Source organism: Siphateles boraxobius, unplaced genomic scaffold, assembly GCF_051911475.1.
Source record: "Siphateles boraxobius isolate OS27281-9 unplaced genomic scaffold, OSU_SipBor_1 1, whole genome shotgun sequence".
Lineage (NCBI taxonomy): Eukaryota > Metazoa > Chordata > Actinopteri > Cypriniformes > Leuciscidae > Siphateles > Siphateles boraxobius.
The window spans coordinates 3,674,626-3,691,813 of NW_027508699.1; the positions used below are offsets into that span (position 1 = coordinate 3,674,626).

The window sequence follows — 17,188 nt, forward strand, 5'->3', positions numbered from 1 at the left end:
GGTCGTGGTCCGTCTTTGAGATGGGCTTCACTGAATTTTTGGCGCCCTCCCGAAAGACTTATTGTAGAAGAGGCTCGTTGGTCTAGGGGTATGATTCTCGCTTTGGGTGCGAGAGGTCCCGGGTTCAAATCCCGGACGAGCCCGGGGATCTCAGAACGTGCAGCATGGTTGTATCCTTCCTTTTGCAGCACTGAGCCAAACTCAAAACTGTCATGTTTTTGAACCCCTTATTACTGCTTGTTTTCATCTGTACTACAACATAGCCAAGATTCAGCCAGATGACAAGCGCTTATTTCCTTGCACAGAACGTACTCAGAATCGCTGCCTGCCAGGGAGTGTGGCTCCCTAACGACAAACGCTTTCTATTAAAACTAGTGCCTTCCCATTCTGTAAGAGACCAGCATTCAGTGACTCTAAAAGTCTACGCAAGTAGCCAAATCTCTTGTCAGTCAGGCTCGTTGGTCTAGAGGTATGATTCTCGCTTTGGGTGCGAGAGATCCCGGGTTCAAATCCCGGACGAGCCCAGCAGTTTCAGAACAAGCAACCAGTCCGATGACAAGCGTTTATTTCCTGCACAGAAAGTACTCTGAATCGCTGCCTGCCAGAGAGGGCAGCTCCCTAAGGACAAACGCTCTCATTAAAAATAGTGTCTGCTCATTCTGTTTGAGGCCAGTGTTCGGTGACTGTACAAGTGTACGCAAGTAGCCACACCCAGCGTCAGGCAGGCTCGTTGGTCTAGGGGTATGATTCTCGCTTCGGGTGCGAGAGGTCCCGGGTTCAAATCCCGGACGAGCCCTCTCACCTTTAGTATGAGTTCAAGGGTTCTCTGACTCTGTATGCAATTGCATCTGATACCACAGGAAATCTTCTTAATTTTTTTTTTCTTTTTTTAAGCTGGGTGATAAAACAAATTGTGCTCTTCTTGGTGTATGAAAGGCATTGTTTTCCCTTAGAAGTTGACGGAGAAGAAAGCTCATTCTGACGGGGAAGACAGCTCATTCTGACGGAGAAGAAAGTTCTTTCAGAAGCTCAAGCCCGCTTGAATGAGTCCAGTCAGAAGCGAGACTTGCTGAAGTTCTCTCTGGAGCAGAGACTCAGTGAGTTGCCCAACAATCAACCTAAGGGCAATCTGATTATGGTGGAGTTAGTCATGTTGAGCTCCCCACCTCTCAGCCCCTGCCAAAGCATCATGTTTTCAACCACTTCATAGTCTGGCCATTTACTTTTTTTTATGCAATTGCATGTGATACCACAGGAAAATATTCTTCATTTTTTTTCTTTTTTTAAGCTGGGTGATAAAACAAATTGTGCTCTTCCTGGTGTATGAAAGGCATTGTTTTCCCTTAGAAGTTGACGGAGAAGAAAGCTCATTCTGACGGAGAAGAAAGCTCATTCAGAAGCTCAAGCCCGCTTGAATGAGTCCAGTCAGAAGCGAGACTTGCTGAAGTTCTCTCTGGAGCAGAGACTCAGTGAGTTGCCCAAAAATCACCCGAAGGGCAATCTGATTTTGGAGGAGTTAGTCATGTTGTCCTCCCCACCTCTCAGCCCCTGCCCAAGCATCATGTTTTCAACCACTTCATAGTCTGGCCATTTACTTTTCTTTATCAACCACTTCATAGTCCGGCCATTTACTGCAACCCACATAGTACTTGACGTCACGTTCTGCAGCATCAGAGGCTGATGCTTTGGCAAAATGTAACTTTTTTCGCAGGTCTGTAGATGCTGTAGTGGGATTCAAAGCATTTTAAATCGCTCTTAACTGAATTACCCGTGGCTCTTTTGCAGAAACGCTAAGCACAGGTATACTTGTTGTTCTGTAGAGTTTCTTTGAACAACTTTTCATTGACTTTTTGCAGCATCAGCTTAGAGCTAGCGCAACAAGCACGCCCTAGTAACAGCCTCCCTAGGTAGGAGGCTGATGCCTTTTAGTTCAAAGTCAAGCCTACGGCATAGCCTATATGCGGCGGTTTACATTTAGAGCCCGCCATTTCTGTTCCATGTGTTTTTCTCCAATTACACAGCCATTTTGGTTGTATGGACAAAATCAAACGTATCAATGATGTTTTTCGTTGACTAGATTCATTTATAGTTCATGACTCTTTCTCACCTGTTTTGTGTGTAGTCTGCCTCTCTGCTTTCGTACGCAAAGCCTTCGTCGTAGGTCCAGTGCAAAAGCAAGAAGTGGCTTTTTCCCCTTAGGCCACTGGGCCTCTTGCGCACAGTGCTTTGTGTAATTTCAGCCTGAAAGGGCACATGCACGGGCAGGCAAGAATGATTCACTGACAGTCTGATGCACACAAAAACCCACCACTACAGCTATCCGAGGTTTGTCCGTACTATGCTAACTCAGATCTTGTGGTCATTATTGCTTTGAACAAACCATCCGTGAATTTGTGGAACATCCACAGGCCACTGGGCCTTGTCTGACATGCTTTTCCTTTGATCAGTAATATGCCTTCAAGGGGTTTCTAACGCTCGAACAACTACACTTTCGTATCTCGACGCCAGGGCGTGGTCCGTCTTTGAGATGGGCTTCACTGAATTTGTGGCGCCCTCCCGAAAGACTTATTGTAGAAGAGGCTCGTTGGTCTAGGGGTATGATTCTCGCTTTGGGTGCGAGAGGTCCCGGGTTCAAATCCCGGACGAGCCCGGGGATTTCAGAACGTGCAGCAAGGTTGGATCCTTCCTTTTGCAGCACTGAGCCAAACTCAAAACTGTCATGTTTTTGAAACCCTTATTACTGCTTGTTTTCATCTGTACTACAACATAGCCAAGATTCAGCCAGATGACAAGCGCTTATTTCCTTGCACAGAACGTACTCAGAATCGCTGCCTGCCAGGGAGTGTGGCTCCCTAACGACAAACGCTTTCTATTAAAACTAGTGCCTTCCCATTCTGTAAGAGACCAGCATTCAGTGACTCTAAAATTGTACGCAAGTAGCCAAATCTCTTGTCAGTCAGGCTCGTTGGTCTAGAGGTATGATTCTCGCTTTGGGTGCGAGAGATCCCGGGTTCAAATCCCGGACGAGCCCAGCAGTTTCAGAACAAGCAACCAGTCTGATGACAAGCGTTTCAGAATCAGAATCAGAAAGAGCTTTATTGCCAAGTGTGCTTGCACACACAAGGAATTTGTTTTGGTACTGAGGCTTCCAGTGGACATATACAAATACAACATGAAACATAATACTACAAATTATAAGAATAAAAAATAAAAATATAAATATATGAGAATAAAACTATCACAGTTGGGTTTAGTCAGAATAGACATTTTCAGATTTACAGATTATGAACCTATTTACAGTGTTTTGAATATTATAAATAAATAAATCTACATATAAGTATCACCTGAGTTGTGGGATATTGCACTAAACAGTGGGAGTATTGCACTTACAGGCATATGCCTTGGGAGGAGTGTTAACTGTTCAGGAGGGAAATGGTCTGTGGGAAGAAACTGTTCCTGTGCCGAGATGTTCTTGTGGCCAGTGATCTGAGTCTCCGTCTTGACGGTAACAGTTCAAACAGGTGGTGTCCAGGGTGAGTGGAGTCTGTGATGATTTTACCTGCTCTCTTCCTCACTCTGGAAGAGTACAGGTCCTGGAGGTTTGGCAGGGGGGCACCAATAATCCTCTCCGCAGTCCGGACTGTCCGTTGTAGTCTCCTGATGTCTGATTTGGTAGCTGAACCAAACCAGACAGTGATGGAAGCGCACAAGACAGACTCAATGACGGCTGAGTAGAACTGGATCAGCAGATCCTGAGGCAGGTTGAACTTCCTCAGCTGGCGAAGGAAGTACAGTCTCTGCTGGGCCTTTTTCACAGTGGAGTCAATGTGATTGTCCCACTTCAGGTCCTGAGAGATGATAGTGCCCAGGAACCTGAATGACTCCACTGCTTCCACAGTGCTGTTCATGATGGTGAGTGGGAGGAGTGGTGAGCTGTTCCTCCTGAAGTCCACGATCATCTCCACTGTTTTGAGCGTGTTCAGCTCAAGGTTGTTATAACTGCACCAGGCAGCCAGCTGTTCAACCTCCAGTCTGTAAGCAGACTCGTCACCGTTTCGGATGAGACCGATGACAGTGGTGTCGTCTGCAAATTTCAGGAGCTTGACAGTGGGGTCTTTAGAAGTGCAGTCATTAGTGTACAGGGAGAAGAGCAGTGGGGAGAGAACGCACCCTTGGGGAGCACCAGTGCTGATTGTGAGTGTCTTGGATGTGTGTTTCCCCAGTCTCACTCGCTGCTGCCGGTCCGTCAGAAAGCTGGTGATCCACTGACAGATCGAGGATGGTATGGAGAGCTGGGTCAGTTTGGCTGTGAGAAGACCAGGCATGATGGTATTGAAGGCCGAACTGAAGTCCACAAAGAGGATCCTTGCATAAGTCCCTGGTCTGTCGAGATGTTGCAGGATATAATGCAGTCCCATGTTGACTGCATCATCCACAGACCTGTTTGCTCTGTAAGCAAACTGAAAGGGATCCAGCAGGGGTCCAGTGATGTCCTTCAGGTGGGCCAGCACCAGTCTTTCAAACGACTTCATGACCACAGACGTGAGAGCGACAGGTCTGTAGTTATTAAGTCCAGTGATTTGGGGTTTTTTGGGGACAGGAATGATAGTGGAGCGTTTGAAGCAGCAGGGAACTTCACACTGCTCCAATGATCTGTTGAAGATCTGCGTGAAGACCGGGGCCAGTTGGTCAGCGCAGGCTTTTAAACAAGCAGATGAGATGCCGTCTGGGCCTGAGGCTTTCCTAGTCTTCTGTTTTTTGAAGACTCGGCTCACGTCCTCCACACAGACCTTAAGCTCAGGTTGGATGGCAGGAGGGGGGAGTGATAATTGGAGAACAGGAGGTGATGCTGAATGTGTGAAGTGCAGATCAGACCGGGTGTGTGGTGTGAATGAGGGCTTTTCAAACCGGCAGTAAAATGAATTTAAATCGTCAGCCAGGTGTTGATTGTCCACAGATCGAGGGGATGGTGACTTGTAGTTGGCAATGTTCCTCAGGCCATTCCAGACTGATGATGGGTCGTTGGATGAAAACTGGTTTTTCAGTTTATCAGAGTAGTTCCTTTTAGCAACTCTGATCTCCTTTGTCAATCTGTTTCTGGCCTGGTTATACAAGATTTTATCCCCACTTCTGTAAGCATCCTCTTTGGCATGACGAAGGTGTTTGAGTTTCCCAGTAAACCATGGTTTATCATTAGTGAATGATAAGAATGTCCTGGTAGGAATGCATGTATCCTCACAGAAACTTATATATGATGTTACAGTATCTGTGAGCTCATCCAGATCATTGGTAGCAGCTTCAAAAACAGTCCAATCAGTGCAATCAAAGCAGGCCTGTAGATTCTGCTCTGCTTCATTAGTCCATCTTTTCACAGTCCTTATTCCAGGTTTAGCTGATTTCAGTTTCTGCCTGTAGGTCGGTATGAGATGAACCAAACAGTGATCAGAGAGCCCCAAAGCTGCCCGTGGGACGGAGTGATATGCATTTCTTATTGTGGTGTAACAGTGGTCCAGTATATTACTGTCTCTGGTGGGACATGTAACGTGCTGTCTGTATTTTGGTAGTTCACGGGAAAGATTTGCTTTGTTAAAATCCCCAAGAATGATTAAAAGAGAGTCTGGGTACCTTTGTTCCGTTTCAGATATTTGTTCAGCCAGCTGTTGTAGCGCCGCGCTCACGCACGCGTCTGGAGGGATGTAAACATTCACGAGAATGAAAGACGAAAATTCCCGAGGCGAGTAGAAGGGTTTACAGTTTATGAAATGTGCCTCTAAATTAGGAGAGCACATCTTCTTCAGTGTTGTTACATCTGAACACCAACTTTCGTTAATGTAGAAACACAATCCACCACCTCTCGTTTTCCCCGTTAGCTCCGCGATGCGATCCGCTCGGAACAGCTTATTTCCTGCACAGAAAGTACTCTGAATCGCTGCCTGCCAGAGAGTGCAGCTCCCTAAGGACAAACGCTCTCATTAAAAATAGTGTCTGCTCATTCTGTTTGAGGCCAGTGTTCGGTGACTGTACAAGTGTACGCAAGTAGCCACACCCAGCGTCAGGCAGGCTCGTTGGTCTAGGGGTATGATTCTCGCTTCGGGTGCGAGAGGTCCCGGGTTCAAATCCCGGACGAGCCCTCTCACCTTTAGTATGAGTTCAAGGGTTCTCTGACTCTGTATGCAATTGCATCTGATACCACAGGAAATCTTCTTAATTTTTTTTTTCTTTTTTTAAGCTGGGTGATAAAACAAATTGTGGTCTTCTTGGTGTATGAAAGGCATTGTTTTCCCTTAGAAGTTGACGGAGAAGAAAGCTCATTCTGACGGGGAAGACAGCTCATTCTGACGGAGAAGAAAGTTCTTTCAGAAGCTGAAGCCCGCTTGAATGAGTCCAGTCAGAAGCGTGACTTGCTGAAGTTCTCTCTGGAGCAGAGACTCAGTGAGTTGCCCAACAATCAACCTAAGGGCAATCTGATTATGGTGGAGTTAGTCATGTTGACCTCCCCACCTCTCAGCCCCTGCCAAAGCATCATGTTTTCAACCACTTCATAGTCTGGCCATTTACTTTTCTTTATGCAATTGCATGTGATACCACAGGAAATCTTCTTCATTTTTTTTTCTTTTTTTAAGCTGGGTGATAAAACAAATTGTGCTCTTCCTGGTGTATGAAAGGCATTGTTTTCCCTTAGAAGTTGACGGAGAAGAAAGCTCATTCTGACGGAGAAGAAAGCTCTTTCAGAAGCTCAAGCCCGCTTGAATGAGTCCAGTCAGAAGCGAGACTTGCTGAAGTTCTCTAGTAACAGAGACTCAGTGAGTTGCCAAAAATCACCCGAAGGGCAATCTGATTATGGAGGAGTTAGTCATGTTGTCCTCCCCACCTCTCAGCCCCTGCCAAAGCATCATGTTTTCAAACACTTCATAGTCTGGCCATTTACTTTTCTTTATGCAATTGCATGTGATACCACAGGAAATCTTCTTCATTTTTTTTTTCTTTTTTTAAGCTGGGTGATAAAACAAATTGTGCTCTTCCTGGTGTATGAAAGGCATTGTTTTCCCTTAGAAGTTGGCGGAGAAGAAAGCTCATTCTGACGGAGAAGAAAGCTCTTTCAGAAGCTCAAGCCATCTTGAATGAGTCCAGACAGAAGCGAGACTTGCTGAAGTTCTCTCTGTAGCAGAGACTCAGTGAGTTGCCAAAAATCACCCGAAGGGCAATCTGATTTTGGAGGACTTAGTCATGTTGTCCTCCCCACCTCTCAGCCCCTGCCCAAGCATCATGTTTTCAACCACTTCATAATCTGGCCATTTACTTTTCTTTATCAACCACTTCATAGTCTGACCATTTACTGCAGCCCATATAGTACTTGACGTCACGTTCTGCAGCATCAGAGGCTGATGCTTTGGGAAAATTTAACTTTTTTCGCAGGTCTGTAGATGCTGTAGTGGGATTCAAAGCATTTTAAATCGCTCTTAACTGAATTACCCGTGGCTCTTTTGCAGAAACGCTAAGCACAGGTATACTTGTTGTTCTGTGGAGTTTCTTTGAACAACTTTTCATTGACTTTTTGCAGCATCGGCTTAGAGCTAGCGCAACAAGCCCCCCCTAGTAACAGCATCCCTAGGTAGAAGGCTGATGCCTTTTAGTTCAAAGTCAACCCTACGGCATAGCCTATATGCGGCTGTTTACATTTAGAGCCCGCCATTTCTGTTCCATGTGTTTTTCTCCAATTAAACAGCCATTTTGGTTGTATGGACAAAACAAACGTATCAATGATGTTTTTCGATGACTAGATTCATTTATAGTTCATGACTCTTTCCCACCTGTTTTGTGTGTAGTCTGCCCCTCTGCTTTCATATTTAAAGCCTTCGTCGTAGGTCCAGTGCAAAAGCAAGAAGTGGCTTTTTCCCCTTATTTCCGCTTGAATGAGTCCAGTCAGAAGCGAGACTTGCTGAAGTTGCAGCACTGAGCCAAACTCAAAACTGTCATGTTTTTGAAACCCTTATTACTGCTTGTGTTCATCTGTACAACAATATAGCCAAGATGACAAGGGCTTATTTCCTTGCACAGAACATACTCAGAATCGCTGCCTGCCAGGGAATGTGGCTCCCTAACGAAAAACGCTTTCTATTAAAACTAGTGCCTCCCCATTCTGTAAGAGGCCAGCATTCAGTGACTCTACAAGTGTACGCAAGTAGCCGAATCTGTTGTCAGTCAGGCTAGTTGGTCTAGGGGTATGATTCTTGCTTTCGGTGCGAGAGGTCCTGGCTTCAAATCCCGGACGAGCCCAGCAGTTTCAGAACAAGCAGCCACTCTGATGATAAGCGTTTATTTCCTGCACAGAATGTACTCTGAATCGCTGCCTGCCAGGGCGTGCAGCTCCCTAAGGAAAAATGCTCTTATTAAAACTAGTGTCTGCTCATTCTGTTTGAGGCCAGTGTTTGGTGACTGTACAAGTGTACGCAGGTAGCCCCATTCAGCGTCAGGCAGGCTCGTTGGTCTAGGGGTATGATTCTCGCTTCGGGTGCAAGAGGTCCCAAGGTTCAAATCCCGGAAGAGCCCTCTCACCTTTAGTATGAGTTCAAGGCTTCTCTGACTCTGTATGCAATTGCATGTGATACCACAGGAAATCTTCTTAATTTTTTTTTCTTTTTTTAAGCTGGGTGATAAAACAAATTGTGCTCTTCTTGGTGTATGAAAGGCATTGTTTTCCCATAGAAGTTGACGGAGAAGAAAGCTCATTCTGACGGGGAAGAAAGCTCTTTCAGAAGCTCAAGCCCGCTTGAATGAGTCCAGTCAGAAGCGAGACTTGCTGAAGTTCTCTCTGGAGCAGAGACTCAGTGAGTTGCCCAAAAATCACCCGAAGGGTAATCTGATTATGGAGGAGTTAGTCATGTTGTCCTCCCCACCTCTCAGCCCCTGCCAAAGCATGATGTTTTCAACCACTTCATAGTCTGGCCATTTACTTTTCTTTATCAACCACTTCATAGTCTGGCCATTTACTGCAACCCACATAGTACTTGACGTCACGTTCTGCATCATCAGAGGCTGATGCTTTGGGAAAATTGAACTTTTTTCGCAGGTCTGTAGATGCTGTAGTGGGATTCAAAGCATTTTAAATCGCTCTTAACTGAATTACCCGTGGCTCTTTTGCAGAAACGCTAAGCACAGGTATACTTGTTGTTCTGTAGAGTTTCTTTGAACAACTTTTCATTGACTTTTTGCAGCATCGGCTTAGAGCTAGCGCAACAAGCACGCCCTAGTAACAGCCTCCCTAGGTAGAAGGCTGATGCCTTTTAGTTCAAAGTCAAGCCTACGTCATAGCCTATATGCGGCGGTTTACATTTAGAGCCCGCCATTTCTGTTCCATGTGTTTTTCTCCAATTACACAGCCATTTTGGTTGTATGGACAAAACAAACGTATCAATGATGTTTTTCGTTGACTAGATTCATTTATAGTTCATGACTCTTTCCCACCTGTTTTGTGTGTAGTCTGCCTCTCTGCTTTCGTACGCAAAGCCTTCGTCGTAGGTCCAGTGCAAAAGCAAGAAGTGGCTTTTTCCCCTTAGGCCACTGGGCCTCTTGCGCACAGTGCTTTGTGTAATTTCAGCCTGAAAGGGCACATGCACGGGCAGGCAAGAATGATTCACTGACAGTCTGATGCACACAAAAACCCACCACCACAGCTATCCAAAGTTTGTCCGTTCTATACTAAGTCAGATCTTGTGGTCATTATTGCTTTGAACAAACCATCCTTGAATTTCTGGAACATCCAACTTAAACATAGCCCATTGAAGATGACCCAGGTGGGACTTGAAGCCACAATCTCCAACGCCGGATGCTGATGCCTTATCCATTAGGCCACTGGGCCTTGTCTGGCATGCTTTTCCTTTGATCAGTAATATGCCTTCAAGGGGTTGCTAACGCTCAAACAACTACACTTTCGTATCTCGACGCCAGGTCGTGCTCCGTCTTTGAGATGGGCTTCACTGAATTTGTGGCGCCATCCCGAAAGAATTAATGTAGAAGAGGCTCGTTGGTCTAGGGGTATGTTTCTCGCTTTGGGTGCGAGAGGTCCCATGTTCAAATTCTTGACGAGCCCGGGGATTTCAGAAAGAGCAGCAATGTTGGATCCTTCCTTCTGCAGCACTGAGCCAAACTCAAAACTGTCATGTTTTTGAAACCCTTATTACTGCTTGTGTTCATCTGTACAACAACATAGCCAAGATTCAGCCAGATGACAAGGGCTTATTTCCTTGCACAGAACGTACTCAGAATCGCTGCCTGCCAGGGAGTGTGGCTCCCTAACGACAAACGTTTTCTATTAAAACTAGTGCCTTCCCATTCTGTAAGAGGCCAGGATTCAGTGATTCTACAAGTGTACGCAAGTAGCCGAATCTGTTGTCAGTCAGGCTCGTTTGTCTAGGGGTATGATTCTCGCTTTGGGTGTGAGAGGTCCCGGGTTCAAATCCCGGACGAGCCCAGCAGTTTCAGAACAAGCAGCCAGTCCGATGCCGAGCGTTTATTTCCTGCACAGAATGTACTCTGAATCGCTGCCTGCCAGAGAGTGCAGCTCCCTAAGGACAATGCTGGGTGCGGAGAGAAGAATGCTCTTATTAAAAATAGCGTCTGCTCATTCTGTTTGAGGCCAGTGTTCGGTGACTGTACAAGTGTACGCAAGAAGCCCCATCCAGCGTCAGGCAGGCTGGTTGGTCTAGGGGTAGGATTTTTGCTTCGGGTGCAAGAGGTCCCGGGTTCAAATCCCGGACGAGCTCTCTCACCTTTAGTATGAGTTCAAGGGTTCTCTGACTCTGTATGCAATTGCATGTGATACCACTGGAAATCTTCTTCATTTTTTTTCTCTTTTTTTAAGCTGGGTGATAAAACAAATTGTGCTCTTCTTGGTGTATGAAAGGCATTGTTTTCCCTTAGAAGTTGACGGAGAAGAAAGCTCATTCTGACGGAGAAGAAAGCTCATTCAGAAGCTCAAGCCCGCTTGAATGAGTCCAGTCAGAAGCGAGACTTGCTGAAGTTCTCTCTGGAGCAGAGACTCAGTGAGTTGCCCAAAAATCACCCGAAGGGCAATCTGATTATGGAGGAGTTAGTCATGTTGTCCTCCCCACCTCTCAGCCCCTGCCAAAGCATCATGTTTTCAACCACTTCATAGTCTGGCCATTTACTTTTCTTTATGCAATTGCATGTGATACCACAGGAAATCTTCTTCATTTTTTTTCTTTTTTTAAACTGGGTGATAAAACAAATTGTGCTCTTCCTGGTTTATGAAAGGCATTGTTTTCCCTTAGAAGTTGACGGAGAAGAAAGCTCATTCTGACGGAGAAGAAAGCTCATTCAGAAGCTCAAGCCCGCTTGAATGAGTCCAGTCAGAAGCGAGACTTGCTGAAGTTCTCTCTGGAGCAGAGACTCAGTGAGTTGCCCAAAAATCACCCGAAGGGCAATCTGATTTTGGAGGAGTTAGTCATGTTGTCCTCCCCACCTCTCAGCCTCTGCCCAAGCATCATGTTTTCAACCACTTCATAGTCTGACCATTTACTTTTCTTTATCAACCACTTCATAGTCCGACCATTTACTGCAACCCACATAGAATTTGACGTCACGTCCTGCAGCATCAGAGGCTGATGCTTTGGGAAAATTGAACTTTTTTCGCAGGTCTGTAGATGCTGTAGTGGGATTCAAAGCATTTTAAATCGCTCTTAACTGAATTACCCGTGGCTCTTTTGCAGAAACGCTAAGCACAGGTATACTTGTTGTTCTGTGGAGTTTCTTTGAACAACTTTTCATTGACTTTTTGCAGCATCGGCTTAGAGCTAGCGCAACAAGCACGCCCTAGTAACAGCATCCCTAGGTAGAAGGCTGATGCCTTTTAGTTCAAAGTCAAGCCTACGGCATAGCCTATATGCGACTGTTTACATTTAGAGCTCGCCATTTCTGTTCCATGTGTTTTTCTCCAATTACACAGCCATTTTGGTTGTATGGACAAAACAAACGTATCAATGATGTTTTTCGATGACTAGATTCATTTATAGTTCATGACTCTTTCCCACCTGTTTTGTGTGTAGTCTGCCCCTCGGCTTTCATACGCAAAGCCTTCGTCGTAGGTCCAGTGCAAAAGCAAGAAGTGGCTTTTTCCCCTTAGGCCACTCGGCCTCTTGCGCACAGTGCTTTGTGTAATTTCAGCCTGAAAGGTCACATGCACGCGCAGGCAAGAATGATTCACTGACAGTCTGATGCACACAAAAACCCACAACCACAGCTATCCAAAGTTTGTCCGTTCTATACTAACTTAGATCTTGTGGTCATTATTGCTTTGAACAAACCATCCTTGAATTTGTGGAACATCCAACTTAAATATAGCCCATTGAAGAAGACCCAGGTGGGACTTGAAGCCAAAATCTCCAGCGCCGGATGCTGATGCCTTATCCATTAGGCCACTGGGCCTTGTCTGGCATGCTTTTCCTTTGATCAGTAATATGCCTTCAAGGGGTTTCTAACGCTCAAACAACTACACTTTCGTATCTCGACGCCAGGTCGTGGTCCGTCTTTGAGATGGGCTTCACTGAATTTGTGGCGACCTCCCGAAAGTCTTAATGTAGAAGAGGCTCGTTGGTCTGGGGGTATGTTTCTCGATTTGGGTGCGAGAGGTCCCGTGTTCAAATTCCTGACGAGCCCGGGGATTTCAGAAAGAGCAGCAAGGTTGGATCCTTCCTTTTGCAGCACTGAGCCAAACTCAAAACTGTCATGTTTTTGAAACCCTTATTACTGCTTGTGTTCATCTGTACAACAACATAGCCAAGATTCAGCCAGATGACAAGGGCTTATTTCCTTGCACAGAACGTACTCAGAATCGCTGCCTGCCAGGGAGTGTGGCTCCCTAACGACAAACGCTTTCTATTAAAACTAGTGCCTTCCCATTCTGTAAGAGGCCAGGATTCAGTGACTCTACAAGTGTACGCAAGTAGCCGAATCTTTAGTCAGTCAGGCTCGTTTGTCTAGGGGTATGATTCTCGCTTTGGGTGCGAGAGGTCCCTGGTTCAAATCCTGGACGAGCCCGGCAGTTTCTGAACAAGCAGCTAGTCCGATGACAAGCGTTTATTTCCTGCACAGAATGTACTCTGAATCGCTGCCTGCCAGAGAGTGCAGCTCCCTAAGGACAAATGCTCTTATTAAAAATAGTGTCTGCTCATTCTGTTTGAGGCCAGTGTTCGGTGACTGTAGAAGTGTACCCAAGTAGCCCCATTCGGCGTCAGGCAGGTTCGTTGGTCTAGGGGTATGATTCTTGCTTCGGGTGCGAGAGGTCCCTGGTTCAAATCCCGGACGAGCCCTCTCACCTTTAGTATGAGTTCAAGGGTTCTCTGACTCTGTATGCAATTGCATGTGATACCACAGGAAATCTTCTTCATTTTTTTTCTTTTTTTAAGCTGGGTGATAAAACAAATTGTGCTCTTCCTGGTGTATGAAAGGCATTGTTTTCCCTTAGAAGTTGACGGAGAAGAAAGCTCATTCTGACGGAGAAGAAAGCTCATTCAGAAGCTCAAGCCCGCTTGAATGAGTCCAGTCAGAAGCAAGACTTGCTGAAGTTCTCTCTGGAGCAGAGACTCAGTGAGTTGCCCAAAAATCACCCGAAGGGCAATCTGATTTTGGAGGAGTTAGACATTTTGTCCTCCCCACCTCTCAGCCCCTGCCCAAGCATCATGTTTTCAACCACTTCATAGTCTGGCCATTTACTTTTCTTTATCAACCACTTCATAGTCCGGCCATTTACTGCAACCCACATAGTACTTGACGTCACGTTCTCCAACATCAGAGGCACAACACGATTGTTAGCACAACACGCTAGTAAATCGCTAGCCTGTTAACGCGCCACCCGTGCGCTCAGTTATTTATTTATTTTTCTCTTGCGCGCCCGCGCCTCATCATAAAAAGCCCAGGTGAGTAAGAATCAGTCAACAAATACAGTGAGTAATGTCTTGTCCTGTTATTGTAACCTGCACTTCATGTTACATGTTTAGCATAGCCTTCCCCGTCGGCAATATAGGGTTTATATGTGATAAATGCAAGGAGACAGTCAGGCTGACGGAGAAGATTTCAGAATTAGAAACACGAATCCAAACTTTAATTGAGGATAGTAAGTGTGCTAGAGCTTTAGATACTATTTTGGATGCGCCTAGCATAGTGAACCCTTTACATGATTCGGTTCCGGCTGAATTATTGCCTGTACAGCCAGGCAGATTGGTGACAGTGAGGGATCGCTCGAGTCGCGGATCAAAAAACCACTCTTCCGTTCCGATTACCACAACAAATCGATTTGCCCCACTCAGTGAAACACCCACTGAGAATTCTGTTGATTGTGCCCTGGTAATTGGCGATTCTATTACACGGAACGTGAAAATAGGGACACCGGCCAACATAGTCACATGTTTGCCAGGAGCCAGAGCGCCTGACATCAAAGCAAATTTAAAAGTGCTGGATAATGCTAATCGTAAATTCTCTGAGATTATTATTCACGTCGGCACTAATGATGTTCGACTTCGCCAGTCGGAGATCACCAAAATTAACCCTCTGGGGACGGATTGGGCGGTACCGCCAAAAATGGCATACTTTTACAAATGTGTAATTATCTTAAAAACTATTAATGATAGAGAGGTGCCGTCTTTTTTTGCCGTCTTCCTCAGATTCCGCTGAAAACAGTGATAACAAACTTACCCGGCTTGTATACACACTTCCTTGTTGCGCAATACCACTACGTCAAAGGCCAATGAAATCGATGTTGTTTGCCAGATTCACGAGCAACAACCAATGGAAAATTGCCGATGGAGGAATATTTTTCTTACCCAATCAGAGGAAGGTTACCATGACGTATTCTAGCAAATCGGAGGACTCTGTAGCCTCGCCAGGGGTGATATACTATTACGCAAACAGCGTTGAGTGGCAGAGACTACAGAAAGCGAACGGACGGGCCGTCGAGTATAAACAAGGCTTTACGGAGCGCGAGCACACAGAGATATGAGAGAGAGACAGAACAATTATAATATATTTATATATACACATACAATTATAGCATTATTTATTGTTTTAGCACTTTTATGATGGCAAGCAGTAAACGATTTACGGTGGAACAAGCTCTGGAACAATTACTGGAGAGTGACGAGGAGAAACCATTGCTTAGAAAATTCTAAGCATTCCTAAGGAAAACGCCTGGGACTATTTGTAAATAAAGTTAAATTTTTCATTGTTCTTTACACATTTTATTTAACAATTACACATGTCTGTCAAGCAAAGGCTTTGACAAATATATTTTTTGTTCAAAAACTGTTCACTATTGTTGTGTGATGTGTGATTTTCAGAAATAAATGCCAAAAATCGAATTTCCGTTTTTGAAATTCTCTAGTTTATTGTACATTTTCACTCATACTTCCTTTATAAACATATTACATGCGTGCCTCTGTTAGCTTAGGGTCTTCTGCATCCATAGATACCAAACACATGGTGTTCCATCTCCATTACATATAGTTTATAACCCCAAATATAAAAATAGAGAAAACGGACCAAAAAGAGCTAGTCCCCAGAGGGTTAACATTAAAGAGGTGTTTGAACTCGCAAGTACGATGTCAGGCACTGTAATTTGCTCTGGCCCCCTTCCTGTTCGAAGGAGTGATGAGATAGTTAGTAGATTGTGTTCACTCAATGGCTGGCTGTCTAAGTTGTGTCCGCAAAATAATATAGAATTCGTAGACAATTGGAAAAGTTTTTGGGGCAAACCTGGCCTGTTGAAAAGAGATGGTATTCATCCCTCCTGGGATGGTGCTGCTCTTCTCTCTAGTAATTTGGCTCATAGTCTTAGAGATAAAACATGACAATCTGGGGCTCAGGTCAGGAAGCAGACAAACTGGCTAAACCAACCGTCTGCTAGCGGCCTCGCGTCACCAAGGTCAGATAAATCCCATCACATAGAGGCTCTTTCACCTAGATATCATCATATAGAGACTGTGTCTGTTCCCCGAATTTGGAAATACAAAAAACTTCCAAACCTATCTAAGCTTAAAAATTTAATTGATGTTCAACAAGTAAAAAACAGATATAATACAGATGAGAAAACGATAAATCTTGGGTTGCTGAATAGTCGATCCCTTACTTCAAAAGCACTTATTGTCAATGATATGATTTCAGATAATAACCTAGATGTGCTGTGTTTGACAGAAACCTGGCTAAAACCAAACGATTACATTACTTTAAATGAGTCCACCCCGCAAGATTACTGTTTATAAACATGAAACTCGTCCGAAAGGCAAAGGGGGAGGTGTTTTGCTATAATTTATAGTAATATTTTCAAAACCACTAATAAATCTAGTTTTAAATATAATTCTTTTGAAGTGTTGGTGCTTAATGTAAAAATATATAGTGTAAACGATAAATGACGTTTGAGAATTCTGCTGGCTACTGTATACAGGCCCGCAGGGCACCATAAAGACTTTATCAAAGAATTTGCTGACTTTCTATCAGAATTAGTATTGGCTGCAGATAAAGTACTAATTGTTGGTGATTTTAATATACATGTAGATAATGAAAAAGATGGATTGGGATTGGCATTTAAAGACATTGTAAACTCAATTGGAGTTAGACAACACGTGTCAGGACCTACTCATTGTCGTAATCATACTCTAGATCTAATATCATCACATGGAATAGATGTTGATGCCATTGAAATACTGCAGCAGAGCGAGGACATCTCAGATCATTATCTAGTCTCATGTAAATTACATTTAGCCAAGGCTGCAAAGCCGACTCCGTGTTATAAATATGTTAGACCTATCACTTCTGCCAAGAAAGATTGCTTTATCAATAATCTTCCTGATCAGTTTCATCATCTCAGCATCCCAGATAGCTTAGAAGAACTCGATATTGCAACAGAAACTTTTAACTCTCTATTTTCCAGCACTTTAGACACAGTTGCTCCGCTGCGCTTAAAGAAGATTAAAGAAAATAGTCCAACGCCGTGGTACAATGAGCCCTTAAGAGAGCAGCCAGAAAATGGAGCGCAACTGGAAGAAAACAAAACTAGAGGTATTTCGGATTGCATGGAAGGAGAGCTCGATTGCTTACAGAGAGGCTTTTAAAGCTGCTAGATCTGCTTATTTTTCAACCCTATTAGAAGAAAATAAACATAATCCTAGGTATTTTTTTG

General features: G+C 44.6%; 1 protein-coding gene and 9 non-coding genes across 10 annotated transcripts; all 10 read left to right on the top strand.

Moving 5' to 3' along the window:
* The first annotated feature begins 71 nt into the window (after window positions 1-71).
* Window positions 72-143, top strand: trnap-ugg (transfer RNA proline (anticodon UGG)). The gene has a single exon. It is a non-coding gene; the product is annotated as a tRNA-Pro (tRNA).
* A 309-nt stretch (window positions 144-452) lies between these two features.
* trnap-ugg (transfer RNA proline (anticodon UGG)) lies at window positions 453-524 on the top strand. The gene has a single exon. It is a non-coding gene; the product is annotated as a tRNA-Pro (tRNA).
* A 200-nt stretch (window positions 525-724) lies between these two features.
* On the top strand, window positions 725-796 carry trnap-cgg (transfer RNA proline (anticodon CGG)). The gene has a single exon. It is a non-coding gene; the product is annotated as a tRNA-Pro (tRNA).
* Window positions 797-2,578: 1,782 nt separating this feature from the next.
* Window positions 2,579-2,650, top strand: trnap-ugg (transfer RNA proline (anticodon UGG)). The gene has a single exon. It is a non-coding gene; the product is annotated as a tRNA-Pro (tRNA).
* Window positions 2,651-2,959: 309 nt separating this feature from the next.
* trnap-ugg (transfer RNA proline (anticodon UGG)) lies at window positions 2,960-3,031 on the top strand. The gene has a single exon. It is a non-coding gene; the product is annotated as a tRNA-Pro (tRNA).
* Window positions 3,032-6,059: 3,028 nt separating this feature from the next.
* On the top strand, window positions 6,060-6,131 carry trnap-cgg (transfer RNA proline (anticodon CGG)). The gene has a single exon. It is a non-coding gene; the product is annotated as a tRNA-Pro (tRNA).
* Window positions 6,132-9,785: 3,654 nt separating this feature from the next.
* LOC143745335 (uncharacterized) lies at window positions 9,786-15,998 on the top strand. Its single transcript, XM_077237455.1, has 3 exons — window positions 9,786-9,794; window positions 14,227-14,563; window positions 15,583-15,998. Exons 1-3 carry the CDS (start codon window positions 9,786-9,788, stop codon window positions 15,858-15,860), a joined length of 624 nt encoding a protein of 207 aa, XP_077093570.1. The 3' UTR covers window positions 15,861-15,998.
* On the top strand, window positions 10,400-10,471 carry trnap-ugg (transfer RNA proline (anticodon UGG)). Its single transcript has one exon. It is a non-coding gene; the product is annotated as a tRNA-Pro (tRNA).
* Window positions 10,692-10,763, top strand: trnap-cgg (transfer RNA proline (anticodon CGG)). Its single transcript has one exon. It is a non-coding gene; the product is annotated as a tRNA-Pro (tRNA).
* On the top strand, window positions 12,985-13,056 carry trnap-ugg (transfer RNA proline (anticodon UGG)). The gene has a single exon. It is a non-coding gene; the product is annotated as a tRNA-Pro (tRNA).
* Window positions 15,999-17,188: the final 1,190 nt, after the last annotated feature.